The following is a 25,461-nucleotide window of genomic DNA, read 5'->3' as shown; positions in this document are numbered from 1 at the left end:
GTCTGTGGACTTAACTTTGTTTGTGTGGACTAAATACTTGTATATCTGAGCTTTTCTTAAAGCCAGCCGATGTCACCCTTTTCCTCATCTCTCCACACAAGCTCCCAGTTATTGTTGGCTTCAGATTCAAAGCCATTGTGCTTTCCTTTGAGGCAGTGAGGGTAACCACTCCTCTCTACCTGTTGGCAATGATAAGAACACACAACCGGCCAGGCCAGTGCTTTGTTACCTCTGGTCTCCCGGAATCTCCCCCATGAGGACTCAGTGTAAGGTCCACCTGGTTTTGTTATGACCCCTCAGAATCATCTGTACGGGTGTTGGAACAGCAGAGGTGTTGCTTATCCTCATCCACTTGTGCTATTAGCCCAAAGCATGTTTTCTCCTCATCCTGTGTTGTGTTGCATTCATGTGTCTTATTTGAATTATTGTTCAATTCTATTCTTCTTTATCCTTATGAGAGTTCTGTGAGTTTTTCCCCCTGAAGTTTGTGTTGGTGGAAGTCTGAGACCCAAGGCTGATAGTGCAACTATGCACTTCTCTCATCATGCTTGTGAGAGAGAGCTACAGGAGTGACAGCGATGGGGCCAGTGAACAATCGAGCTCAGAGTGCATGGGGATTTGGAGTGACAGGTGCACAGGAGTCAAGAGGAGAGATTCATCTCTACTGAGATAAATTACAAAGTAGTTATCCTACTGTTAAGACCTCAGTTACTTAATGAGTTGTGTAGAATGGTGCACGTAGGTGGATGTCAATATTTATCTTTACAAAAACCTGCCTGTTTTTTTTTTACTATTATCAATGATTACAGTAGCCTAGGCATATAATACAATTACGACATTGTAATTGCCAACTGGCACAGGCCAATATAACCCCCATACAGTGTCTATGTTCCTCTTGTTATGATTTCATATTTCTGGTCCGTGATTGTAACTATATTTTGATGAGCAAGCATCACGAGGTTAGGACTCCCAGTTTGAAGCATAGCTAGGAACCATAATGAGCCCCCAATGAGTGCCTGTGGTTTGTTCCTCTATGCACGAAGCACCGCCCAGGTTTTTGCTCCCCGCTACGCAGGGAGAGATGCAGCAGTAGCATTCTACAGTGCCTACGTTACCATCACAATTTTAGTGCATGCAAAGACCCCTACTCCTAATGCAAAACGGCATTCAAATCGGCAAATCAGGAAACTAGCGGACGACGGGTGTCAGAGTGGAAGGGGAACTAACGGTGCAGACTCTGATGATGATGAGGATGATGATGGTGAGGATGATGATTCTGTAAGAGAGTTATACGTATGAATACAATATTATGTGAAAGAGGAGGTAGCTAGAGATCATACCAGAAATGTTTCCTTGCGTTTGGATCAAATTATGAACAGTCACAAAATGTTGGTGTACAACAATATGCACCTTAACCGATTACATTTTGCAGAGCTCATGCTCTACATTATGACCTTGGATATGAAAATGATAATATGCATGGTCGTAATTATCGTATGCGATGCTTTTGTTTGTGTGGTTGGTGGTTGCTGATACTGTGCCTCAGTGCGCGTATGGATAATCACAGCCCGCACTCAAGTACGCACGGCGTGCAGTGGAGGCGAGGAAGTGGGAGTGAATGCGTGTTCTTATGGAGGTACACACAGGGCTTCAACATGGCCTCATCACGATATGAATGGCGCTGGTATATTCTATATTACCATATCTTGTTTGTGGTTTACATTTTATTTAGCATGTCGGCCATCAGTGGCATATGGCAGTCGCGGGCGCCAGATTGGTGTTATAGATTGTTAGGAATTGTTCCTTGTCTCGGCGTTCTCTTGTTGTTATTAATGTATTTTATTGGCATGTTGTAAAACACATCTATGCATGCGATGTGGGAGAGGCAATGTTTTTCAGTAAAATCCTGTTCTGTTGATTACTTGGCGTTGGCAATATGGTGCTCGTTTGAAATAAATATAGTCCTATCACATAATCTTCTTGATCTGGTAGGTTTGAAAAGATGCGACTCTACATGCGCTAAAATAATATAATTAAATAGAATAACGGTATTCTCCCGGCTGTAGATTGCGTTTTGTAAACTACTGAGCATGTCATTTGGGTCTCAGAGCTACTGGGCACAATGCAAAAACAGCATCATCTAGCCTACTGTAAACGAGCTATCCAGTAGCCTAATAATATAATGTATTATCGAATGTAGAGTTTCGTTTTTAAATATTGGCCCGTTTTGTAATGGTTTTACATTGATATTGAAGTGTTTTTTATGTATATACTTCCATGCTTCTACTGTAGGCCTATCTCACTGTAGGCCCCATGGTGCCTCATAATGTTGTATTTTATGACGTAGCCTATAGGATATCTCGAAACATTGCTTTTAGTTTATGCGAATTGGTAGGCCTAAATAGTATGACGAATGGTTATGTGGATATTATTTTTTTATGTAGAACTAATATAATACAGTTTGCGTTTTCATAGTGACAATTCTACAGATGCTATGAATGTAGCAGCATGTTTTTGTTTTGTGTGTGTGTGTGTGTTTGCAACTTAATGCATAGACCTCCCTGTTGTATTGAATGCTTACAGTGCTGTTCATATCACAGGGTCCCAGTTAAATAAATGGTGATGCATTGAGTCTCACAGGAGATAGAAAATCTGTATTGCAAAAGGGGAATGCTCTGCTCTAGTGTAATCACAGTATTACTGTCAGTACACCTATGCAGACATTATTTTAAAAAGACAGGGTTATTCATTCATTGTATTATGAGGAAGCCAAATACAGGTTGTCATATCAAAACGGGTGTGCATATTTAATGCAGGCGTTGCATTCACATGGAGATGCATGTGGAGCTAAAAATACCCCTTTCTGTTCTTGAGCATGTGAGTTATAGTGGAGAGCGAGGTCTCTTGACACTTATCAGGGGACATGTTGACTTGTTAATTAGTATATTACTGTGAGGGATTACTGTCTGTTTTCTTCCTGTTCTCTTCATTTGAGATTATCACCTTTTTTTCATTCATTCATGATATTATTAGGATTGCAGGTGGAGCTCAGGCAGGGTACCTGTGGTCTATTCCATAAATCTTTGTTTAAAGAAATGTTAATTATGTTCATACATAAAGTAATTTGGCCTGGAATAGATAATGACATTAAAGTGTGAATGGAGGGTAGGTCAATTTGAGTTTTTCTCTACATAATATATTAGAGAAACGCTGTTGAGTAAAACATAAGTTATGCCAAAGTTTGTTTTGGATTATGAGAAAAACAGTCACTCCAAGCAGAGCGGATAAGATTTAGGGATTTATAGTGCAGCTCAACTGTGTAATCTGGGTCACGGCACCAATGTAGCATCTACCACTCTGCACCCTGTTTCAGTATGGTGCTCCTGCTCCCTATAGCCTCCACCACACTCCAGCCAACTACACAAAGTTCTTTAGAGCAATAGGTTAGCAATAGTTTATGTTCATATTCAGGTTTTTACACTTTAATGTTAAATGTTGAGTCAAGAAGATATTTGGAAGAAGATATATTACTCCTTTTGGCCTTATTTAACTGCTTTTTGTACTAGTGTGACTGAATGATGTACTATTGATCATCTTATGCAACATTGATCTTTTACACAGAGGAAAAGTGTTTTATGTACAGTAAATCTGTTTTAGACATAATAAGGCCAATTTCAGATTTTGCCCACAAGTCTAGGGCCATTTCGTGAGAGGGAGGGGCTAGACATAAAGTGGCACAGGTGTAATATTTAAATCCCTGTGGGTGATGCAATTATTAATAGGGTTGTCAAACTGTGAATTTATTTTGTTTGACCTGGCTTTTACAATGGAAATACAGATGGGGAAATATAAATGCAATCATTCCTCTTCATGAGACTGCATTTATTTTTTTTGGAACAGTTTTAGATTTCCCCACTTTAATGTCTAAACCCCAGATTGAGATTGATAATCTGTAGAAGGAGGTATTCCCTGAGGGTGAGCAGACAGGCTAGCATCACTTCTCTGGACGGTTCTGACTTAGAATATGGGGACAACTACAAATACCTAGGTGTCTGGCTAGACTGTAAACTCTCCTTCCAGACTCATATTAAGCATCTCCAATCCAAAATGTATTCTAGAATCGGCTTCCTATTTCGCAACAAAGCCTCCTTCACTCTTGCTGCCAAACATACCCTTGTAAAACTGACTATCCTACCGATCCTCAACTTCGGCGATGTCATTTACAAAATAGCCTCCAACACTCTACTCAGTAAACTGGATGTAGTCTATCACAGTGCCATCCGTTTTGTCACCAAAGCCCCATATACCACCCACCACTGCGACCTGTATGCTCTCGTCGGCTGGCCCTCGCTACATATTCGTCGCCAGACCCACTGGCTCCAGGTCATCTATAAGTCTATGCTAGGTAAAGCTCTGCCTTATCTCAGCTCACTGGTCACCATAGCATAGCAACACCCACCCGTAGCACGCGCTCCAGTATCTCAGCTCACTGGTCATCCCCAAAGCCAACACCCACTTTGGCTGCCTTACTTCCCAGTTCTCTGCTGACAATGACTGGAACGAATTGCAAAAATCGCTGAAGTTGGAGACTTATATCTCCCTCACTAACTTTAAACATCAGCTATCTGAGCAGTTTACCAATTGCTGCACCTGTACATAACCCATCTGTAAATAGCCCACCCAACTACCTACCTCATCCCCATATTGTTTTTATTTACTTTTTTTGCTCTTTTGCACACCAGTATTCTACTTGCACATCATCATCTTCACATCTATCACTTCAGTGTTAATTTGCTAAATTGTAATTACTTCGCTACTATGGCCAATTTATTGCCTTACCTCCTTACTCCATTTGCACACTCTGTAAATAGATTGTTCTATTGTGTTATTGTGTTATTGACTGTACTTTATTTATCCTATGTGTAACTCTGTGTTGCTTTTTGTCGCACTGCTTTGCTTTATCTTGGCCAGGTCGCAGTTGTAAATGAGAACTTGTTCTCAACTGGCCTACCTGGTTAAATATAAAAGAATAGGCATGTGTCTGTTAGGGTATCATCCTTGAGTCATCTCTACCCACTACTGGATGTTATACTTAATCACATTTTAGAGACCAGTGTCCATTTATGGTATGAGGTCTTTGGGGGATTGAAACTGGGGTGTCTCCATGGGATGGCAGGTAGCCTAGTGGTTAGACCGTTGGGCCAATTACCAAAAGGTTGCTGGATCGAATCCCTGAGCTGGCATAGTAAAACTCTGTCGGTCTACCCCTGAGCAAGGCAGTTATCATCCACCATTATCACTTTGACATTGATTATAACGCCTCGTGTTAGGTTCATTTCACTGAATCAAAGATATGTAACTTTATAATACTGGTCATTTGAATTTTTTAAATAATAATAATAATTTTAAAAAATGAATTAAGTAGATAAATTGGTTTGAAACTCAGATATTGTCACCAAGACTTGACAGTGCCCTCCTGCCCTTGTAAAAGTACTAATGAGCCCTTACCGTCCTATCTTCTCTCCCTCACCACTACTCCCCTCACTCCCTTCCTTCACCTTTTCCCTCTACCCACTCTCTCCCCTCACCCCAATCCCCCATTTCCCCTATCCTCTTCTCTCTCACTTCCCTTCTCTCCCCTACCTCAACCCCTGTCTCCCCTCACCCCTCACCCCTCTCCCACAGTTGATCAGTGGAGGCTCCATCGTCAGCGCTGAGGCAGTATGGGATCATGTCACCATGGCCGACAGGGAGTTGGCATTTAAGGCAGGGGATGTCATCAAGGTCCTCGATGCATCAAATAAGGACTGGTGGTGGGGACAGATTGATGATGAAGAAGGATGGTTCCCAGCCAGCTTTGTGAGGGTGAGTGGAGCCATCAAAGATTTTCTCATTCTCTGTGGCACCGTGTCTTGCCCACCCAAGTACACTAGGGTTTACCACCTATTCTCAATACTCCGATGGATTATCCTTTGCCATTGCCTTATCATTGATAATTATCATTGATTCACTGCTCTGTTTTGAGGGCAGATATTTTAGGCATGGGTGATGATGATTATATTTTGATATAGATCAAAATATGATTATGCCATGCTAATCTCACAGGAACTAAAAATATTTACTAGGCTCCAATTGAAATACTGTGAAAACAAGAAGACTTCAGAAAAGTGAGGAGTTATTACTTTGCGGGGTTATCACTACTAGCCTTCTCCATCTGCCAACTGTAAAAATGAGTCTGAACGAGGTATGTCATGTTTTTCTCTCCAAAGGTTGAACCCCACCCACCACAACCTCAAACAAAACAGGTTTTCTATATCAACCCTATAGCAGCTCCAAGGTTCCAAAACACAACTACCAAGGTGCGTTTAATAGTTTCAGCAAGTATTTCAAAGCAACTGTTTTAACTAGCATCTCACTGCACATTGGACCACCCCATATCTAACATCCTGTCGCTTTATACTACTGCTTCCATTTGCAGACATCACCATGCTTCAAGTGTCAAGCTTGTAATAGCATTACGGTCAAACTATGGTATCTCAAACAACACTCTCTTTCTCACTCTCACTTACTCCCTTTTTCTCACACTCTGCACTCTCACTCAACTGAAAAGCGAGCACTGAGGCACTGATTCATCTCAGATCTGAATGATGAAACATGTATGACCAACCTTTTAGCAGAGGACAGGGCATATCAAACAGGTGGATAAAACGAACAAGGCTTGATGAGTGACTCAAATAAAAGCTATTTAATGGTTATTTTATGTAACCGGATTTGTTGTCATGTTGGAAGTTATTTTCAGGAACATACATTTTCTAAAATGTTAAGAGCATTTCTGGATTATTGTGCCCATCCTATGAATTGACCATACAGCTTTTGTCCACTGGTCCAAGGAAACAGAGAGAGTGGGCTCTAAATAGACACCCGTGGACAATGTACTCAGGCTGAGATATACTGTGTACACAGTACCATCAAGCACTGAGACCTGATGTCTGGAAAATATTACTTACAGCACAGGCCATATGTGAATTCTATATGGCCACATGCATATTTCAAATCAATCTCAGAAGGGTCCCATGACTCTATGTATGTTATGGTGGGGTCTAGTGTTTGTAATATAGATATAGGTTTAATGACCACAACTACCTCATATTTGCAAACAAACAGTCAGATACAGTAGGACCCAAAATGACTGCTCATCTATATCAAGGGTGTCAATAATGACTGTATGAAATAAATCATTCAAATATTGAGCTATACTAATACAATTGCTCAGAGAAATATATTTTGTTTAACAAGTATTGTTTTTTCTCAAAAAGGTAGGGGTAAGAATTATTGACAGCCCTAAAGATTCTTATAAATAATGTGGTCAAACGTTTACTATTTGGTCCCATATTCCTAGCACACAATGACTACATCAAGCTTGTGACTCAAACTTATTAGATGCATTTGCAGTTTGTTTTGGTTGTGTTTCAGATTATTTTGTGTCCAATCGAAATTAATGATTAATAATATATTGTGTCATTTTGGAGTCACTTTTACTGCAAATAAGAATATAATATTACATGACCAAAAGTATGTGGACACCTGCTCATCAAACATCTCGTTCCAAAATCATGGGCATTAATATGGAGTTGGTCCCCCTTTGCTGCTATAACAGCCTCCACCCTTCTGGGAGGGCTTTCCACTAGATGTTGGAACATTGCTGCAGGGACTTGCTTCCATTCAGCCACAAGAGCATTAGTGAGGTCGAGCACTGATGTTGGGCGATTAGGCTCGCAGTCGCTGTTCCAATTAATCCCAAAGGTGTTCGATGGAGTTGAGGTCAGGGCTCTGTGGAGGTCAGTCAAGTTCTTCCACACCGATCTCAACAAACCATTTCTCTATGGACCTCGCTTTGTGCACAGGGGCATTGTCATGCTGAAACAGGAAAGGGCATTCCCCAAACTGTTGCCACAAAGTTGTAAGCATACAATTGTCTAGAATGTCATTGTATGCTGTAGCATTACAATTTCCCTTCACAAGATTTCCCTTCATTCCTCCTCCACCAATCTTTACAGTTGGCACTATGTATTGGGGCAGGTAGTGTTCTCCTGGCATCCGCCGTACCCAGATTCCTCCGTCGGACTGCCAGATGGTGAAGCGTGATTCATCACAACAGAGAGAGTGTTTCCAATGGCAGCGAGCTTTACATCACTCCAGCCGATGCTTGGCATTGCGCATGGTGATCTTAGGCTTGTGTGCGGTTGCTTGGCCATGGAAACCCATTTTGTTAAGATCCAGACGAACAGTTCTTGTGCTGACGTTGCTTCCAGAGGCAGTTGGGAACTCTGTAGTGAGTGTTGCAATCGAGGACAGACGATTTTCACGCGCTACTCTCTTCAGCACTTGGTGGTCCTGTTCTGTGAGCTTGTGTGGCCTACCACTTCGCGGCTAAGCCGTTGTTGATCCTAGACGTTTCCACTTCACGATAACAGCACCTACAGTTGACTGGGGCAGCTCTAGCAGCGCAGAAATTTGACGAACTGACTTGTTGGAAAGGTGGCAAACTATGACGGTGCCACTTTGAAAGTCACTGAGCTCTTCAGTAAGGTCATTCTAATGCCAATGTTTGTCTATGGAGATTGTATGGCTGTGTGCTCGATTTTGTAATCCTGTCAGCAACAGGTGTGGCTGAAATAGCTGAATCCACTAATTTGAAGGGGTGTCCACATACTTTTGTATATGTAGTTTTCCTCCAAGACATGCTAACCTCTCACAATTACCAATAACAGGGGTGGTTACCATGTCTTGGGGGTATGATCTTTCTCTGAGCAATTGTATTTGTATAAAATAATATCATTTCCCAATTTTTTTTTAACATACAATATTTGAATTATTTATTTTATACAGTCATTATTGCTCATCTTTATCAAGGGTGTCAATCATTTCAGGCCCCCACTATCTGTCATTACGATTGAGCTAAACTCTAAGTAAATGAGTAAATGCTTCAACCTCATCTATTTTTTTTTATTTGACTGAATCTACCAACTGATCTCATCATCTCATCTTACTCAGTGATTGCTAGAGTTTGTGTTTGATTTTATTTATGTGACAAGAAATTATAAGCTAATTCTATGGGAAAATAGTACCTTCATATCCTAGAGGGAAATGTACCCATTAACAATACAGTTGCATCATGGCTGGCTTTGTAATGTGTATTTTTCCTGAAAAACATCATGATTGTGTAGATGTGTATTAGGAGTCAGCTACCTACCCCGTGTCCTCTGGCAAGGTTGCTAAAATTAGTTCCCTTTGAGGATTACACAAAGTGACAGTTCATTCCTTGAGATGCCTTCAAGCAACCAATGCACTAATGCGCTCACAACTCCTCCAACTCCCTCAACTAGGAGGTATCAGATTTTAATCAAACAATGAATACTGCGTAGAAGGACATCATGTTCATTGTTTCATGGTTTTATCCCTTTTGTAATACAATGTTATTTCTTGACCGTGTGTATGCGTCTTCCAATTATAATGTGGGGAGGTCAAAACAATGAAAAACTATCCACCAAATCTATTAATTTTAAAATGTTGATTACTTCTCCTTGCCATTATCATTCACCTGATGATAAGACAAAACATGTGAACAAAAAACATATGATGGGGGTCCCAGGGTCGCCGGTTTTCCTGGGAGAGTGTCCCTGGACAAGAAAAGGTTGAAGACCCCTGTTCTAGTGGCTCCTGATATTGGGGTTCGATGTGAATATAAGCAAACTGTTCATGTACAGAACTATATGGTATATATTTATCGGGTCCATACTTGCGAACATTAGAAAAAGTAGAAGTTCTCAAAATGCCCATCAGCCAATTAAAATCGTTGACGTAGTTGCATGTGATACAACGCTACATGTTAGCTTTTCCCATAGGATAACCTGCCAGACATACATGCTAACCACACCACCCGTTGCAAAATAAATGTACACATACATGTTATTCAATCATTGCACCCATACTGCTTGCGTGCGTCAACGAGAGTATGCTTAGCCAGGCGCTAACATGCTGACCAGACTGAGATGGGAGAGGCAGGACTTGCAGTGCATCAAGCGTCACAAATAGAACCAGTGTGGATGCAATGATTGAATAATATGTACAGTACCAGTCAAGAGTTTGGACTTACCTACTCATTCCAGGGTTTATTTTTACTATTTTCTACATTGTAGATGAATAATAGTGAAGACATCAAAACTAGGAAATAACCCATGGAATCATGTAGTAACCAAAAAAGTGTTAAACAAATGAAAATATATTTTTTATTTGAGATTCATCAACACCAACACCCTTTGCCTTGATGACAGCTTTGCACACTCTTGGCATTCTCTCAACCAGCTTCATGATGTTTTCACCTGGAATGCATTTCAATGAACAGGTGTGCCTTGTTAAAAGTTAAGTTGTGGAATTTCTTTCCTTCTTAATGCGTTTGTGGCAATCAGTTGTCTTGTGCCAAGGTTGGGGTGGTATACAGAAGATAGCCCTATTTGGTAAAAGACCATGTCCATATTATGGCAAGAACAGCTCAAGTAAGCAAAGAGAAACGACAGTCCATTATTACTTTAAGCCATGAAGGTTGATCAATATGGCAAATTTCAAGAACTTTGAAAGTTTCTTCAAGTGCAGTCGTACAAAACCATCAAGCGCTATGATGAAACTGGCTCTCATGAGGACCACCACAGGAAAGGAAGACCCAGAGTTAGGAAAGGTGGATACCTAGTCAGTTGTACAACCGAATGCCTTCAACTGAAATGTGTCTTACGCATTTAACCCAACCCCTCTGAATCAGAGAGGTGCGGAGGCTGCCTTAATCAACAAATTCAGGGAATAGTGGGTTAACTGCCTTGTTCCGGGGCAGAACAACAGATTTCTGCCTTGTCAGCTCAGGGATTCGATCCAGCAACCTTTCAGGTTACTGGCCCAACACGCTAACCACTAGGCTAGTTACTTCTGCTGCAGAGGATAAGTTCATTAGAGTTAACTGCACCTTAGATTGCAGCCCAAATAAACGCTTCACAGAGTTCAAGTAACAGACACATCTCAACATCAACTGTTCAGAGGAGACTGCATGAATCAGGCCTTCATGGTCGAATTGCTGCAAAGAAACCACTACTAAAGGACACCAATAAGAAGAAGAGACTTTCTTTTGCCAAGAAACATGAGCAATGGACATTAGACTGGTGGAAATCTGGTCTGATGAGTCCACATTTGAGATTTTTTGTCCAACCGGTGTGTCTTTGTGAGACACAAGGGGGCCTCAAACCCACTGTTACCGTATCCTGCAGATTCACAGTTCACTGGCATATGCTACCTGGCAGCAATAATAATGGAGGTACATGACAGCTTTTTGACAAGACCATAAGGCTCTTCAAAAAATGTAAAAGTTGTATGTTAAACGTAAATGTTGTATAGACCTCCTTTATCTTTTTCCTGTAAAAGCACATGGATGTGTGTGGAAAAACGTGAGATTTTGTCATATAGTGAAAAATCAGCACCATGCAATATTGGCACACTACAATTGTGACATACTAAGTGGAACATAAGTAAACCTTGAATTTTGAGGTTTAAAATATCCCTCTGGTGGCCAAGTTGACCTATTTTAAGAAATGCCATTGGTTGGTGGATATAAAGTATAAGATCTTTGATAGGCTGATGCGGAATTTGTTACAGGAAATAATCACTGGCCTGCTGGTCAGGTTAGCATCGTGCTAAATGTGGCAGGTTATCTTATGGGAACAGCTATACATTTAGCGTTGTATCAAGTGCAACTACGTAGATTATTTTAATTGGCTACTGCTCATTTTGAGACTGAGAAGTTTAAACTTGTGTGGACCCATATTGTTCATGAAGTTATAGCATGTTAAGGTTATATCCCTATCAATTTGCAGTGTTGGGGAAGCTACTCTGAAAATATAGTTTTCCAAGCTACCAAATAAACACAAAAAACTCTGTTTCAAGTGAGAATTTGGCAGGTCTGATGCTGAAAAATAAAGGAAATTATTGTCTCCTTCACCCTTTTTTTGTGGGGCAGAAAAAAATGTTGTGTTGTTCCAGTAGTTTTCTACACTGCTACATGGCAAAAAAGTAATTAACTACTGAAAACACTACCAAGATTTGTATTGAGTTCAACTGCCACCAAAATACTGCAAAATGTAGGTAAATTACTAATTGAACTACATGTAATTCACTACTCCCCAACACTGTCAATTTGAACATTGCTGGAAACAGTGTCAGGAGCCTCAGTTGAAACAAAGGGATTGTGCAGTGCAGTCTATCAACTGTCCCATTTATCAGTAGCAAAGCTCTGTTTTAAATTCCCTGTGTCACTGCCTTACATCTTGTGAGCGCTCATGCTTAAAGCTCTATTGTGCAGTCACAGTGATGTACTCAGCCTAACCTGCAATTTCATGCTTGTTTCTTTTTCTAGTTTTGATGCATACTGTTGCTTTAGCTCAACCTATTCAATCGATACAGTTACATATCGCAATATTATTTTTGACAATATATCATATCGTATCGTTTTGACAATATTGCAATATTACTTTTGCGCTAGTTGGCTGTACCTACACCAAAACTCCAGTATTTTTCCTTCATAGCTTGTTCTCCATCTTCTTTTTAAATAGGGAGCTAATTTGTCTTCAGCACTTTTATTTCCATAATTGATCAAAACTCGTTATCATGGCTCTCTCTTGTCCCTCTACAGCAGACCTATAGTGAGGTCCCTGGCAATTCCCAACCCGCCTGACTATTCAATGTAAAGGCTTCGTTAGAATTGAAGATAAATTACAATGTTTTTTGAACAGGTACCTATTTTACGGGTGCATCAGAGGAATGAAGGCCTGATATGGATATTTCTATACTTTTTTAACACGTTTTTGACAAATCTAATTATCATACACATTGTTCAATTTAAACTGAAGAAGTAGCATTGAAAATTAATTTGAATAGGGAGAAAAAGCCCCATGGCTTTGGAATTAATATGGTGTTGTTTTTTGTGTATTTTAATAATATTTTAGATCACTTACAACCCGAACCCTGATTGTTGATGCTACTGTTTATTTGTCCAGGCTGACATGTTGTGTTCTGCTGTCCTCAGCTGTGGGTGAACCAGGAGGAAAGCACGACGGTAGAGACAGTTGAGGGGGCTAGCCCCAGCCCCAGTGAGGTCCAGAACGGGCATGCGGAGGCCAGCCCCAGCAGCAGCGACTGTCTTTGCCTGGGCCAAACCGTCCAGAACAGAGACCAGATGAGGGCCAACGTAATCAACGAGATCATGAGCACAGAGCGCCACTACATCAAACACCTGAAGGACATATGTGAGGTAGGCTTGGCTGGCTAGAGGAGATCTTCCAGAGACAGAAGGGCATATGTGAAGCAGAGGTTATAGACCATGGATGGGCAACTTTGATTGGGGTGGGGGCCACAAAAAATCTGAAATGTCATGAGGGGCTACAGTGGGTCACGGGTCTACGTATCCATATAACCTAGTGTTGGGCTAGTAAATGAAAGGTCGCTCGCTGGTTCGAATACCCGAGCCAACAAGGTGAAAAATCTGTTGATGTTCCTTTGATTAAGGCACGTAACCCTAATTTGCTCCAGGGGTGCCGTACTACTATGCAGCACCCTGTAAAACAACACACTTCACCGCACTTCTCCGGTGTATGTAACAATAAAACATCTTACATGCAGTCAGTGCCAGCCCTATCCTTTTGGGGCCCCTAAGTGACATTTTGTTGGGGGCTAAATATTTTAGACATTTTTGGTCGTTTTGGTCTTCGGCAAGGGTTTTACGCCCCTTCATCAGTGATTGGTCAACAGTAGGGATTCTTCAATCAAATTTCAAATCAAATCAAATTATTTAAATGAAATGTTTGTTGTCATTCAATGAGAGACGACTCATTTTCATGCACATTGTTTCACTTGCAAAATACTGCAGATGAAAAAAAAAAGACCTCTGCAAAACTTCAAAATTAATTACAGATTTCTTAAGTTATCTTAGATTAATTCAGGATATTTTGAGGTGTGTATACTGGCTATGGCATCTCAAGAGGGACAAACTGTCCTATTGCCATTTATTTTTTTATTTTCAAGCGTTCTTTTATGAGAATATGCGAGGCACAGACGTTCACTTCACCTAGTCGAGTTCTGCTAGGAGCAAACTGAACCTAGTATGCAGACTCCTTTATGCACTATGCTTTTCCGCACGCTTACTATACAACAGATCAATATAGTCTACCAGTCAACTGTCTATCCTGCCCTCTATCGATAGTGACAATAGTGGTTGTTGGATCGTTTGTACAGATCTACAATAGGTTAACTATCAATTATACCACACATAAAATAATTTAAATCTGCACCAATTTTCCATATCAATCAACAAGATGGAGGAATAGCTGATAGGCAGTGGGGAGGCCAGGTGCGTCACTAGGCATTAAAGAACAGTGAAGACATGCAGCTTAAAAAGCCCCCGTATTGATCTTGTTTAGGGACAATAAAATTATCCTACCAGGACTAGCCTACAACACCACAATCCAATTAATAATTGCATTATTGTTTTCAAGTGAGTACAATTGAGTACAATTCTACTCTAGGCTGTAAACTGCAGTGAAAATGTAATTTGAATAATGGCGCAAAAGCCTTGTTTCATTCCATTTGAATCAGCTGTGGGTCTACTTTGGACAGATTATAGAAAGGTACAATAGCAGCCCCGTCTGGCTGTATTTTTTTCTTCTGATACTGATGCGTTGTCTGTTGCCGATCATCATTCTCCCAAGTCATCCTTTCTATGCTCCCAGCAGGCCCAGTTATTCAGGAAAGCTTAACAGGGTTCTGCCTCCTTTCCGATCCGAGCGGTTATGACTCAAACTTTTTTAATTATTTTAAAATAATTATTTCACCTTTATTTAACCAGGTAGGCAAGTTGAGAACAAGTTCTCATTTACAACTGCGACCTGGCCAAGATAAAGCAAAGCAGTGTGACACAGACAACAACACAGAGTTACACATGGAGTAAACAAACAAGCCAATAACACAATAAACAAGTCAGTGATACAGTAGAAAAAAGAAAGTCTATATACAGTGTGTGCAAAAGGCATGAGGAGGTAGGCAATAAATAGGCCATAGGAGCAAATAATTACAATTTAGCAGATTAACACTGGAGTGATAAATGAGCATATGAAGATGTGCATGTAGAGATACTGGTGTGCAAAAAGAGCAGAAAAGTAAATAAAATAAAAACAGTAAGGGGATGAGGTAGGTAGATAGGGTGGGCAATGTACAGATGGGCTATGTACAGCTGCAGCGATCGGTTAGCTGCTCAGATAGCTGACCTATAACCTAACGCTACAATCTATCCTAAATATTTGTCATTTAACTTTTAAAATTCATTACCTTTTATATGTGGCATAAACACAACCAGTCACAATGCTTTAATCTGATAAGGCTACTTCAAAAGTCTCCTGTAAGCTGCCTGCGCACGTTCATCCACTCCATTCCAATATAATTCCAGCATCCAAACTGTGCAGCGGCCATTTGATTAATGGAAAGAGACATATGTTACAAAACACCAAAAAGTTTAATTACAATCGAGATTGTCAAACAAAGCCTTCGATTCTGAGTAGGGAGGGATGCATTTCTGCTGGTCAAGATTGACATACTCTACTTCAGTGGTCTCCAACCTTTTCTATTATGAGAGATACTTTTTAAAAATGAAACGTCACAAGCTACAATTTCCTTTATAGCTTTCAAATATGCACATTATTCTCTCCCCTGCAACTCTTCCCCAGGTCCTTAGTGTACATGAGAAAATAATGTTTCTGTTAATATACCTGGTAAAATAATAGTTAATAAACAACTCTAAAGGGGGCCCTATAAAATCTGAGATTTTTTTCCCCCTGAATGCTGTTTTATATTTTCCAAAATTCAGTTCTCAGTTTTATTGTTCCTGGTTTTAGATATTCTTTTTTTTACTCTTAAAACTACAATTGTTCATAGATAAACAATGAAATTGGATGTTCTGAGTCCATGTCAATGCTTACATCACATCAGAAGACCATTTATTTTAGGTCTGTAAGGAAATTAACAAGTAGATTTTTGAGTGTAATTCCCCTTTAATTGCACATCTGGCCCTTTAATTGTGCATATAGTGAGCGCGGAATGTGCGGTATAATGTGCAAGTCTAGTGATGGTTCTTTTTCTGCTGATGTTCATTTCATGGCAAACTTTGCAAATAACAAATAATATATACAAACGATACACTTCTGCCAGGTAAGCCTACTTTTCAGTTAACATTTAAGTTAGAAGGTTTTGGGGAAAGTATTTCTGTTAAACCACAAGACGGTTATCATATCAACTGGCTACACACGGAGTGATGCACATAAACGCACACCACACAGACACGGCATTATTGCTGGAAATTAATTGGCAGATATTGTGTTAGGTTTGTCTTTTTAAGCTATTAGTAGCTAACCAATGGTGGGATAATGTTGCGTTGATTGGATAGTAGCTGGGAGCTTGCAGTGTCCGATACTTGGGAGATTTATTTATGACAGTTTGTGGTGGAACACGTGAAAATTGCATGCACTTTCAGAATTGTTTGGCGAGCTATTCGTATGAGGCCTTTGAGTTACTGGTAGTTTGTGATCGACCTGTTGGAGACCCATGCTCTACTTGATTTTGGTGTTGACAACGCAAACCATGATGATACGCGTTCCAACTCGGTATGCGGTTACGCGTTGGTTTGGTTGCGTGTGGTGCATTGGCACAGAAACCTGTTGGTGGAAAATTCGTTGCATGTATTTATAAATGTCATAACATGTTAAACGGATTTCCCCCTAGCTGATCATTGTCTGCAGCCGATTCTGATCGTAGTGTAACGAGACAGGGAGGGAGTCATTTTTTGTTGTTGTCCATTTTTGGGTCGTTGTCTGCGCAGTGTTGCAAACTAATTTCCAGGGAAAGTTGCTAGAGGCAGGTTGATTTGTTGCTAAATGACGTTGTGGTGTCATTATGTAGAATACACAATAACGTTACTCAAATTGACTGGCCATCTCAGCAAAAAATATGATTTGACATTACAGACACCCACTCTTTTCTGTACTTCTGGCTGTACAATTTTGATTGAGACATGTTGATTGATGTTGTATTCAAGGTCAAACATTTGTGACCAACTATATTCATTGGATTTGGCTTGTCGAACCCGTACTACTGCTGCTGCAGTCAGACGTTACTCACAATGTACTTTTGCAGCCAGGCACGTGTGTTGTGACTTGAGTGTGTGACAGAGAACATCGTTTTTGTGCCATTTAGAGGGAAAATGCGTGCATTTTAGCGTTTGAGTCACTTTTCAAAAGTTGCTAAAAGTTCCAAATACATTTTTTAAAAGTTGCTCAATTTGTAGCTAGTTTGCTGTTTGGGAAAAAAAAGTTGCCAGGGTAGTCTGAAAAGTTGCTAAATCTAGCAACAAAATTTGGTAAATTGGCATCACTGTGTCTGCGAACCCTTAACCTTCTGGACCGTTAGCCCTGAGTGGCATTGACTGTGCCACAAAACCATGCTAAAGTGGTAAAGTCGATAACTTCATGTATAAATACAACGGTTGCTACAGTTATTGTTATTTATGGTGGTAATCATTATTTTTGAGTACATTTTGAGGGGGCAGGATGTGCAAACAGTTTTACAGTACAAAGGGAGGGTCATGTGAAGAACAAAAAATGTGTTGGGAGGGGAGTGCAGTTTGTTTTAATGACATCTCGAGTTGCCTACCTCTGTTTTAGACAATTGCCTTGTTTTTAGACCATTACCCAACCACTATTCATAGCAAGATAAGACAGGTTATTAGTGATGATCCAGTATTAAATATTTTATGGGCTTGAAAAAAAGTGTATATCTATGTACCCAATAAACTGTATATCCAATATTTCCACAGTGCTATAACAGCTCTTGTGCAGATTTAGATTATGCAGTACAGTGCTTTCCATGGACTAGGAACAAAATGTGTCTAAAGGCAAACTTCAGTCAATTATGTTCTAAAGAGTAGTGACATGCTACAGTGTTTTAGTGAGAGATTAGAAGCGATGGCTGACCCGTAAGTGCTGGTTGTGGGCTCAGAAATAGCATCCCTCCCATCCCACACCACTCTTCCCCAGCATATATAGAAACAAGCACTCCATCTCTTCACGCACCACCTGTCTCCGTCAAACAACACACCCAGGAGAGTACATGAAAAAGTACTCAAAAAGCTGTTACCCAATCAGACGTTTTTCATCAGTTTTCCCTCTGTTCCCACATAAATATTACATAATCACAATGTGCTTCGAAACCCCCAAAAATGACGCAGAGAAAACATAATTGTGTAAGCAACATCACATGGCAAATCGTAATGCCTAGGTGACTGGGAATGCGTATTGAAGCGTGATGGGTCCCTTAATAAGTGTGAAACTATATGATTTTTCATGAATGACTTGAAATGTTATTGGAGAAATGAGCTCCCACAGAGGGGATGAGTTACATAACTGAGACTCTTGCTTATAGAGCTGTAGCCATCTTCCCTGCCTTTGTTTCCCTCTAGATCTAATCTGGGGAAAATGGGGTTAGAAAAATAAATTCGATGGGAAATTAAACAGTGAATAAACAATGATTATGATTCAGTCATTGGCACTGACGCCTTTTTTAAACTCAGACAAAACTGTTTGAATGCCCTGTGTCATGTACAAATATTCCCAGTGTGAAATAGTTCCCAGTTCAATAATTGCACGCGCAGATCTTTATGTGAATGGCTGAGCTCGTGCGGATGTTTCTCTCACCCTGTCATGACCTCGAAAAACTGTTCTGTGAGAACGTGCATTTGCTTCACACATCTGCCATTCAATGGTGGTCAGGAGTATTGACACTAACCAATCAGAAGCTTGTTGAGGCGTGAGGTTGGCATATATACACCCGGACTCACGTGTCTAAGTGCTGAGGGTTGATGTGAGGAGAGATATGTTGCCAGTGTGAAGACTTGGGCGCTATGGGAGGGTGAGAAAGAAACATCCCCCTAGCTCCGCCATCCACATAAAGAGACGCCTGTGCAATTATTGAACTGGGAATATTTTCATGTTGGGAGAAATTTTACATGACGTTACAATCACAACACTATCAGAACGATTGGGAACTATTTCATGCTGGGAAGATTTTTACATGACACCCTGCAGTAAAGAAAAAATAATCTGAGATGCCATGCAACATCAGTGAAATACTATCCTTTGACATGCATAATATTGGATCAAAACCATTTGTTTTTCTTTGTTGCCTCAGGGTTACTTCCGGCAATGTAAAAAAAGAAGAGACATGTTCAATGATGACCAGTTGAGGGTCATATTTGGGAACATTGAAGATATCTACAGGTTTCAAATGGGCTTTGTCAGAGACCTGGAGAAGCAGTACAATACAGAAGAACCTCATCTCAGTGAAATAGGTCCCTGCTTCCTAGAGCATGTAAGCATTTTTGTATCTCTCAGGATTTCAAGTGTTTTTTAAATGTAATCCCTCGATAGGTTTGCATAAACCTTGTGTATCATATCTACATGTCCATTGGATTCTCATCATTTTTCATACATCTGAGAACCTTGATGACGGGGCATTTCAGAGTTCCCTTTGGTTATTCATTTCAATGGTAACTTAAGGCAGTAGTGCACCCTCGATATTTTGTTAACTCCAAAAAAGAAATTCCGCTCATTTCAGGATTTCAAACATACTGTGTACATGTTTATCTGTTGCAGCAAGATGGCTTTTGGATCTACTCAGAGTACTGCAACAACCACGTGGATGCCTGCATGGAGCTCTCTCGGCTGATGAAGGATGGCCGCTATCAGCATTTCTTCGAGGCGTGTCGCCTGGTGCAGCAGATGATTGACATCGCCATTGATGGCTTCCTGCTCACGCCCGTCCAGAAGATCTGCAAGTACCCTCTGCAGCTGGCAGAGCTGCTCAAGTACACTGTCCAGGAGCACAGGTACCTGTCCCTTAGTCTCAATGTCACATCAAATATTTACATTCACCTCTGTGTCATGATGAAGCATTGTTTCTACTGATAAAGATCCTGCTGGAATGATTGGTATTTTTTGCTCTCATGCTAATTGGCCAGTATGAGACTTGAGGATCTTTCATTAATATGTGAGGATCCTAGACGTGGATGCTAAACTTAAAGTATTGTTGTTTTGTGCAGTGAAGCTGGGATAGAGATGTGGCACGGTATGCATGCCTGACTATCTACAGTTCTTTTGTTGACCTATTCCTCCTTCTTAGTCACCCCCACTATAACATTGTGTCTCCTCCCCTCTCGTAGTGACTACCGTTACGTCGCTGCAGCGCTGGCTGTCATGCGGAACGTCACTCAGCAGATTAACGAGAGGAAGCGTCGCCTGGAAAACATTGACAAGATAGCACAGTGGCAGGCGTCTGTGCTGGACTGGGAGGTAGGACTGAGACAGGGTGACATGGCTGAGGAACTAACGAGTACTGTGGGACAAACAAACAACAAGCTGTTTTTAGTTAATGGTTTTGCTCTGTCAACTCACTCCATTACTACTAGTTTGTTTTGGTCAGAGTTTGAAACATAATGTATTTTACAATGCAAATATTTTGATAAGCTGTCACGTAGACCTTCTATGAAGGTTTAGAGGCAAGAAGTTGTTTCTTCCAAAGGAAAATGTATCAATTGCTCCTTTTGGAGTATGTACTCTTTTGATGAAATAAGAAAACAGACTGTCAGATGCGGTGCATTTTTGAAGCACTCCGTTTCATCGGGATGAAGTTAATCAGGAGTGAGAAGAGGAAGTGGAAGGATCTGTGTTGCTAGGCTCGAGCCTGTATTTGATGTGAGAGAGCTAGCGTTATCAGGCCACTCTGACCTAGTTGAAGAGTTTTTCCAGAGTTGCACAATCACTGAGGTACTGTAATTATGTCAAGTAAAAAAAAAATCAAACCCACCAGAGTTCTACTTTGTCACCATCTATGTATTTGAGGAAGTGGAAGCCTGTCTTACCAGAGGAAGCCTGTCTTACCAGTCAGTATCTTATCAGTCACTTTTCTAATGTCATAAGCATAAAAGGATTCCGTTTTGTTGACTATGTATCACAGACTGTGTTATTGATCCTGTTTAAAGATCTGACCATCTTGTATTTCTCTGTGCAGGGGGATGATATTCTAGACAGGAGTACAGAGCTGGTCTACACTGGGGAGATGTCATGGATCTACCAGCCATATGGGCGGAGTCAGACCAGGGTCTTCTTCCTGTTCGACCATCAGATGGTTCTGTGTAAAAAGGTAAGGTGTCCACATCTGGGTCACAAATGCTATTTAATTGATCGGAACCAGTCTTGGCACTCCCAGGTGTACATATTGCCTATGTAACCCCTCTCTTTTGCAGACAGAGTTGGCAGGAATTTGTTTAGAATGTGATCAACCTGTCAATTTGTTTGTGAATAAAACATGGCAGCAAAATCAGTACGCGTGTTTGTACCCTTAGTTACACTCCCAGGTTCAAGGCAAATGAAGGTCGCTGCTTGAAAGAGTCAAGTCACCAGATTAATGTGCTTAAGGGGTAATGATTTATTGTGCGAAACAGAAAGTCACAGGCTTGTATGAGAAAATGCTTAGCCTCACCGCTGTGGTGACAAAGACAGCTTAGGACATTATAACTACCGTTCTGATGACTGAACAGGCTTGTTTGATAGTAGTTTTTATGACAGCAATTCCTCTTTACTCCCCAATTCCGACAAGACATTTGAGTCATATACACAAAACTTAAGCTGTTAAAAAAAATAAGCATCTCAAGAAAAAAATAGAAATTTACGAAGTTCTGAAATGCATCCAATAGCTCAACATGTGTTGAGAGATTCTCAAATGTCATGCTAAGAAATTCTCAATTCACGGAAGTGTTTAGCTCTTAAACCCACAATCAATCCCATGAATTAGGCCTATTAGTATGAGTCTTTGTAAAAGCTTAGTCATTCAAATGTGATGGTAGCTCACAGACTTCACAGTGAGGGAAATTCTCTGTGATATATTGTCACCATGCAATTTGTAGTTTGAAATTAAAATGGTCAGGAATACATCTTTAATTCAGCTCTTGAAAATGGACCCTGTGGTACTTGTTGTAACAGAACTGGATGGAGATTCATTCCTGCTTGTCTGTGGGGTCTTATCTTTTATCTCCATCCCCTCAGCACTGTGATTGATTCCTGCACCTGAGGTGGATGACAACAGTGTTGTAACATTAGGCTGTCATGTCCAAAGGGGAGCTAGGGGAAGCTGACAGACTTACAGTACAGTACACAGGGCTGTTGTGTCTCTCAGAGTTTACCGCTACCGCTGGGACATGTGTGACACAAGCTCTTTGAGGGGACAGGAATACATAGTACGCAGCAGAAACATCACTAATGGGGATGGGACACCTGGAATCAGGAGCAGCTGTTTACAGCAAAGTGCATTATTCATCAGGGTGATTGCATGGAACCCTGTCTATCACAGGGAAATTGATCGGCTGCAATTAGTAAAAATGCACTTATTTCTTCCTGGCTGCCAGGATTTCAAGCCTTTTCATTTCCTGTCTGTCACCTGGGTTTCGCAGTGCCTCACTATTGTTCAAAGCACTGGTGTAGATAATTCAAAGTAAATTAGAATCCACTCTCTACTTTATTTTTCCTTTCCCTTCCGCTCCTCACTCCCTTACTTTTCCCTCAGGACTTAATACGACGAGACATCCTGTACTACAAGGGCCGCATGGATATGGACAGGTACAATTTAGTTGATGCTGTGGATGGGCGGGATGATGACTTCAATGTGAGTGTGAAGAATGCGTTCAAGCTGAGTAATAAGGACTCCGACGAGATCCACATCTTCCTGGCCAAGAAGCTGGAGGAGAAACTTCGCTGGCTAAAAGCTTTTCACGAGGAACGCAAGATGGTGCAAGAGGATGAAAAAATAGGTGTGTATGTGAAAGAAATGTTCATTTGTACAACAAATGAAAATGGTGAATGAATATAAGAATTATTTATATTTTTCAGGGTTTGAGATATCAGAGTATCAGAAGCGACAAGCAGCGATGACAGTGCGAAGAATGACCAAACAAAAAGGTAAATGCACACTTTCCCAAATTAGTTAACTAACAGTTTCTGTTTTTAGTCCATCTCTCTCCTCCTTAATATATCTCTCCTCCCATGTGTAGGCCATAGGTCTGTGCCCCCTGGATACCCCCCTCCTATGGACCCCATGAATCCAGGACAGTACTTGGTAGGAGACGGCATGGAACAATCAGAATTTGAATTCCCTGAACCTGAAAGGTGCAAGTCTCCCTTCTGGCAGAGCTTCAGCAGGTTAACCCCCTTTAGGAAATAGAGAAGAGATATATTTTAGAAAGACCACCTTATTTTTTTTTGAGAAGCACCATTGTATTTCAATTGTGACTCTTAAGGGAAAGCTGAACACGAGTATTTGGATTGTCAAACATTTAGCTTGTGAGCATCTCATTGATGACTGTACTGTTGTAATCACTTTACCTGTATGACTGCAATGACAACTACCACAGCGAATGACCACACCTTTGGAACCTGAGAGAAACCAAAACACCTTCCTATCTCTTGATCTGTGAGAATATTTTTGTGACCTCTACTAATCCTTGGACAATGGAAAAGGGAACCGTGAGTTTCAAGGAAAGACTAACAGAACATTTGTGTCCACATTTAAAACTGAGGAAGCACTAGTCATACATTGATCTTTATGCCAAATCTGGTTGTGTCCTACAGTTCACTGTGACCTTAATGGGCATTTTATGAGTTTTTTTTTCATTTATTTTTTGGTTAAAGTAAAATGCTGGCCAGATTCATCAGTCTTGTATTGTTTTTGAGTATTTATTTCCATTTTATTTTTGTTAATTTATAATGCATGATGAAGTCCATTGTAGGTATTAATTGTGCAATTATATTCTTACGGGTCAAAGGAAAAAGAGAATCCGCATCATCAACTTCAGTGTGACTCATTCAAATACATCTTATATTGTTGACAGGGTATATATGTTGTATATATTTTTATTACATGTAGGTACTTAAGTCTGATAGGAATATCATCTCGTGGTGTTCTCTTAAATAGTCATTCACACTGATTTTGCATAACCAGGATGGTAGTTTGAGACCTGATATAACAGTAGGCTATATTCAGCTATCATTGCATAGTGCTTTCTTTACCACCGGGCACCTCAGTCATTGTAGAATAATATGTGGTTATAGTTGCACTTACCTAAGATCCATCTGTGATTTCATCAGGTAGAAGAGTCTGCTAGAATGCCTTTCAACCACCCAAGTCATTTAACAAAGATTGTGATCGCATAAGTTTCAGAAATAAAAAGGCCTACCATAAAATTATTTGGCGATAGTTCCATAAATGACCATGGTTAAACCCCTATTCATTGGCTTTATTTTCATTCTTGATAGTGAAAGCTTTATTGGTTAGGACAAAAAAAAGAATACCACTTTAAGGTAGCCAAACTACAGTTGAAACATCTTGGTAGTCCCTTTCCTGTGGTGGCTTTCATAGTGCCAGCACAATGTTATGACATGACTGATTTTACGCCTGTCATTGCAGGATAAATCCTTCGCTTGGTCTGCCACCAGACTTAGATGAAGCAGAAGATGGGGAACATTTCAGGGGGATTCCAGTGTGTTTATTATTATTATTTTTTTAGGCATTATGATGGCTACTTCAACAACAGTTATATCAGAATTTCACATGAAAAATGCAAAGGAAATGCTGGTGGTCAAGCTTGTTATCTATATTTGTATTCAAAGGGTAAAAACAATTTTTAAAAGGATATTTATTTATATGCCTAAAAAAATCAACTAGGATTTAATACATTGCATTAGATACAGTATAAAAGCGCAATATGAAAGTGTGCAGTAATATTGAAGGAAAAAAACACTTTAAATATTAAGGCATTTTCTCTTGATGAACTGATATGTAACATTCATACATTTATTTTAAAAAGTGCATTTTATAATGAAAACAAATGCTTAAATATCTGAATTGATAAGTTGTTTTATTTCATTTTTGGTTTTATTGATGATTTATCATTAATTCTGTGACTATGGCTTGGAATAAATCAAAATGCGTTAACATGATTGTTTCCTTCTTAATAATTGAATTTGTGCAGTACCCTGCTAGGTGTTAATTGATGTGCATTAACACACTCTAATGAGAGGGATAACCACCAAGATTATCTAACTTCATTTCTCTGAATGCCAGGTGTTTGTTTACTTTTTCCTCAAATGATCACCATCTCTCCTTATCTTTCCTTCTTAATGTATCAAAAGACAGTCTAATGAAGCACACCAACCTGTAAGAGAAGTCATGCATAAGATCTATTATTAAAGAATTACCATTAATGTGTAAAGAAATCAA

General features: G+C 40.1%; 1 protein-coding gene across 3 annotated transcripts; it reads left to right on the top strand.

Annotated features, from left to right (window-relative positions):
• The first annotated feature begins 1,075 nt into the window (after positions 1-1,075).
• On the top strand, positions 1,076-25,176 carry LOC106567797 (rho guanine nucleotide exchange factor 9-like). Of its 3 annotated transcripts, none has more exons than XM_014137534.3 (11): positions 1,076-1,261; positions 5,686-5,865; positions 6,270-6,359; positions 13,124-13,348; positions 19,324-19,503; positions 19,788-20,020; positions 20,354-20,483; positions 21,202-21,333; positions 22,753-22,996; positions 23,076-23,144; positions 23,237-25,176. In XM_014137534.3, the coding sequence occupies exons 1-11, from the start codon at positions 1,241-1,243 to the stop codon at positions 23,404-23,406; spliced, it is 1,674 nt and encodes a 557-aa protein (XP_013993009.1). In that variant the 5' UTR covers positions 1,076-1,240; the 3' UTR covers positions 23,407-25,176. The 3 variants fall into 3 exon arrangements, with proteins under 3 accessions (XP_013993009.1, XP_013993014.1, XP_013993012.1); XM_014137537.3 differs by lacking the exon at positions 1,076-1,261 and adding an exon at positions 1,584-1,684; XM_014137539.3 differs by lacking the exon at positions 6,270-6,359.
• The last annotated feature ends 285 nt before the right edge of the window (positions 25,177-25,461 follow it).

The sequence above is a fragment of the Salmo salar genome, chromosome 13 (genome assembly GCF_965601325.2).
Source record: "Salmo salar chromosome 13, fSalSal1, whole genome shotgun sequence".
NCBI lineage: Eukaryota > Metazoa > Chordata > Actinopteri > Salmoniformes > Salmonidae > Salmo > Salmo salar.
Note: the sequence above shows the minus strand (reverse complement) of the source record. Positions and strands in the feature narration are given on the sequence as shown.